The sequence below is a fragment of the Bombus impatiens genome, unplaced genomic scaffold, assembly GCF_000188095.3.
Source record: "Bombus impatiens unplaced genomic scaffold, BIMP_2.2 scf_0217, whole genome shotgun sequence".
NCBI classification, from domain to species: Eukaryota; Metazoa; Arthropoda; class Insecta; order Hymenoptera; family Apidae; genus Bombus; species Bombus impatiens.
The window spans coordinates 391,432-395,440 of NT_176636.1; the positions used below are offsets into that span (position 1 = coordinate 391,432).

A 4,009-nucleotide genomic window follows, 5' to 3' on the forward strand; every position below is an offset into this window, starting at 1 on the left:
TCATAAGACGTTTCGTTCGATTCTCAACCATGTTAACAGTTTACAAGCATTCGAAATGGTAACGCAGCACCATCTCACTACAATACAGTGTTCGAAGTTTCATAATCTCATTCGGTGGGAAGATTTGAAAACGAGATATGCAGGAAAATTCGGTAAGTCCTTCGTATTATATATTTTTACTTGTTCATCTTGGCTAATGATTAACATTTCACTTACGCTGTTAATACATTACCTAGCATTTTAAACATTACGTAATGTTCTATTTCTAACCTCAATGTTTCCCGTTTCGGGTCGAACCACTCACAATACAGATAGTATTTTAATTGCGAATCGGTTTCGCCCATATCTTATCGTTAACTGCCATCAGATAAACGATAAATTTTATGTACTATCTTCGCGGATGAGAGCTCAGTATCATTCAAACTGCAGGAAGACTCACTATGGTTGACCTAATCACTACATGCATTGCATATTACACTGAAGCCTTACAGCCTTACATGATCTTCTATTTACGCAATATTATCTTTCAATGCAAGCTGTAACTTTAACCAATGTTAGGGTGAATAGTATAGGTAAATGTAGTGAGTGAAAAGTGTATTGCATGATCCTAACGCGTTGATTGTTCGTTTGAAGTTACTGCCCTGTATTGTGATACAAGTCGAGGCATAATGTAAGTATTATGATTAAGTGTGTTTTCGTGAGACTTTTTATCAGTAACTTATTAATCATTCCAAGATGTCCATTGAGAATTTATATACTTGTAAATTTTCTAAGATGGATACATTCATATAGGTTTCTTAGTATTAACGAATGAGAAGATTATCAAAATTGTGTATGTGTAATCTAACTTTTAGAAATTTCATATTTTATAATCTAACGCATCTGTGTTCAAAGAAATGTATACTAAAAAGGGGGAAAAAGTAAGCTGCCTGAAATAAAATGTTCACAGTGTTACTATTTTTACTAATGTTAATAATCAATATTTTTGTAGTTTAATGTTAACTTTTAGTCATACATATACTAATATATAATTTTCAAATATAAGTTGTATACATTTTATATCAGAGAATATCTTTACATTTTTTTTTCCTTAGTTTTTCTCTGAATCAGAGAATATTGGATGTTATTGCATTAAATAGAATAACCTCTTTGCAGGTTGGATTACACTAATGAGTTAGAATTGCAAAAAGAAGCAGACGAAGTGGAACAACTTGCTATGACTTCCTTAGGAAGACTAATATTTGTAGATTTACATTGTAGACATTCAAACTCTTTATCTTCAGATAAACCATCTGTAGATGTTGTTGATTCCTTATCACTTGCTTTTGAAAACCTTTTTTATATGCCATTTGACATTATTGAAAATTATAGTAATACTCTCCATACACTGGATATTAGTCATAATAAGTTTAGTAGGTATGTATTATTTGACATATTTATGCGTGTAATACAATTGTACATGCATAAATTAATGTTCAAGTTTAAGTGATCAAAAGCCATACAATCAAATGAGATTTCTTTTCCTGTTACGCTTTTAGAAATTTACAATTTTTGGCAGAATTTGAAAATTTAACATCTTTAAACCTAGACCATAATAACATAGATGATCACACAGTTTTTCCACATATGCCAAAACTTCAGCTTCTGTGGTTAAATCATAATAATATAGAAGAATTGTACCCATTTGTTAAGAATCTCTATGAGAGTATACCCAACCTCAGATATTTGTGCCTTATGGGAAACAAGGCAGCACCAAGTTATTTAAATGGTGGTACCTTTTATGACTATCTTCAGTACAGGTATGAACATAAAAAAATTAGAAATATATCAACTGCTTTAATAATAACATAAATAATAATCACATACGTTGAATATATGCTGATTACATATACTTTACTGTTATAAATATTTTTATAAAAAAAAGGTTATACGTCATATCTTGGTTCCCTCATTTGGTACATCTGGATGATAGAGCTGTGACTCCAGAACAACGACAGGAGGCAAAAAGACTTTTCAAGCGACCACTGTTAGAGAATCTAACTGAAAATGCTCCTCTTCCAGAATGCATTAAACATCTACACAACAAAATTGCAAATATATTTTCAAAACCTACACTGCCTTATAAGTCGAAACCAAGAGGTACAAACTTTGTTGTTTAAGACAGTATTATCTTAGTAATATGGTCTTGCTTGAAAGCTGTTCATTTTTGTCACAGTAAAAAATATTTGTGGGATGGTAGATATACATTTTTTATATTACATAGGAACAAATACACAGAAGCAACCACATAGGGCAGTAACAAAACAAGTGTATTGTATAATTTAATACAGTATAGAAGAAATTGCGTACATATATTAATCTTTTTCGTACTTGGATCTAATTAATACGATTGGCTTCTTTACATAGAAAAAAATAACTTTACAATGCATACGAACTCAACAAGGATGTATTTAATTATACAATAATTGTTATTAATTAATAGAACTGAACTACTATTCAGGAACTACATACGTTTAATTTTGCAATAACTTTTTGTAAATGTTATGTTACGTACTTATATAACGCATATACTTGTATTTTTTCAGAAATATTTTATACCAATGTCTATAATAAATAAAAATAAAAGTCTTCATTATGAAACTATATACAGCCTGTTTTTAATCAATAGCTTTCTATTTATCCCAATCGTTTGTTTTTCAAAATAATTTTTAGAACATTTTAACAATTTAACTTGTTTATTATTTAATGTTTTTGTATAATTCATATTTTGTTTTCTTCATTTTTTAGCCCTTCTTGTTGAATCTTTATTCAATCAGATACGTTTAAATATATGAATATCATGAACTTAAACAATTCTGTTCCTTTTGTTATATACATCTTCCAATGATTACATTTGAAGGAATTAATGTTCTAAAATTTATTTATTAAAATATCCATGAGACGTTCCTGTTTCCATTCCATATACAAGTATTCGAAGATTATATATTAACCATAAAACGCCTCAAATTTCTGATACAGATTTACGGTACACCGTATTTCATAATATCACATAATATAATTAATGTTATGATTAAATATGTGAAAAAAATAATATCATCAAATATTCTATTTTTCAGACGACGCATTTTGATTAAAGTTTCAATTTCACGAAGCTTCTTCTATGACGGAAGATTTTACCGATTTGTGAAATAATTTTTAATTAATTTCGTTATCTGTGAAATAATTTGTAAGCGACGATGCCGATCTATATTTAACTCCTCATTATATGTGATGAATAATCGAAACAATGTATATGTATGCGCATGTAATTAGTAATAATTAATAATAGGAAGTAGAAAGATAATAGGAATTTGCTAATGAATTTCGACGATTTTAAATACTATCTGTATTTAATTTTGCATGAAATCTTGCACATTCGATATGACGTATATCTCGATAAGAATTTTGTTCCAAAACTTTTTGATTATGAACCCTTTGAGTGCGATCGTTTCGAGATTAATTCGATATTCGTTCCTTAATAGGAAACGTTGCTCAGACGGTCGTAAACATGTGTAAGATAAGAAAGTTTATTGAACGTGTTGGGATAAGTCGTAAATTCCATTTTACGCCAGAATATATTGCAAATAAACGGTGACTTGATAAAGCATACAGTAATATCATGTGGCAAATTAAAGCATTGTAACTTCAATAAATCACGACAAAATGTTTCTCTTCCTTCATTACGATGACTTTACGAGTCAAATATAAGCATCGTTCAATTTTCTAAATTGTTTCTTTTCTAACAGTCTATGACATTATAATAAAAATCTACTCGATATACATAATTTACGATGTACATATTATATTCACATTCGTTTTATTATAAATACACTAATAATAAGACAATTATGAAAATCGTAACATTATATGTTACAAAATTTTATGTATACAAATTTTTCACGGAATCAACAAACAATTAGTACCTTTTTTCTGAACTGAAAAAATAATTGAAATAACGAACTATGTCAAG

The 4,009-nt window shown here is 28.8% G+C and overlaps 1 protein-coding gene across 2 annotated transcripts; it reads left to right on the forward strand.

The window, feature by feature from the left end:
- LOC100741459 (leucine-rich melanocyte differentiation-associated protein) lies at positions 1-2,645 on the forward strand. Of its 2 annotated transcripts, none has more exons than XM_012383452.3 (5): positions 1-152; positions 1,156-1,416; positions 1,539-1,799; positions 1,925-2,139; positions 2,264-2,645. In XM_012383452.3, exons 2-5 carry the CDS (start codon positions 1,217-1,219, stop codon positions 2,323-2,325), a joined length of 738 nt encoding a protein of 245 aa, XP_012238875.1. In that variant the 5' UTR covers positions 1-152; positions 1,156-1,216; the 3' UTR covers positions 2,326-2,645. The 2 variants fall into 2 exon arrangements, with proteins under 2 accessions (XP_012238875.1, XP_012238874.1); XM_012383451.3 differs by lacking the exon at positions 1-152 and adding an exon at positions 210-670.
- The last annotated feature ends 1,364 nt before the right edge of the window (positions 2,646-4,009 follow it).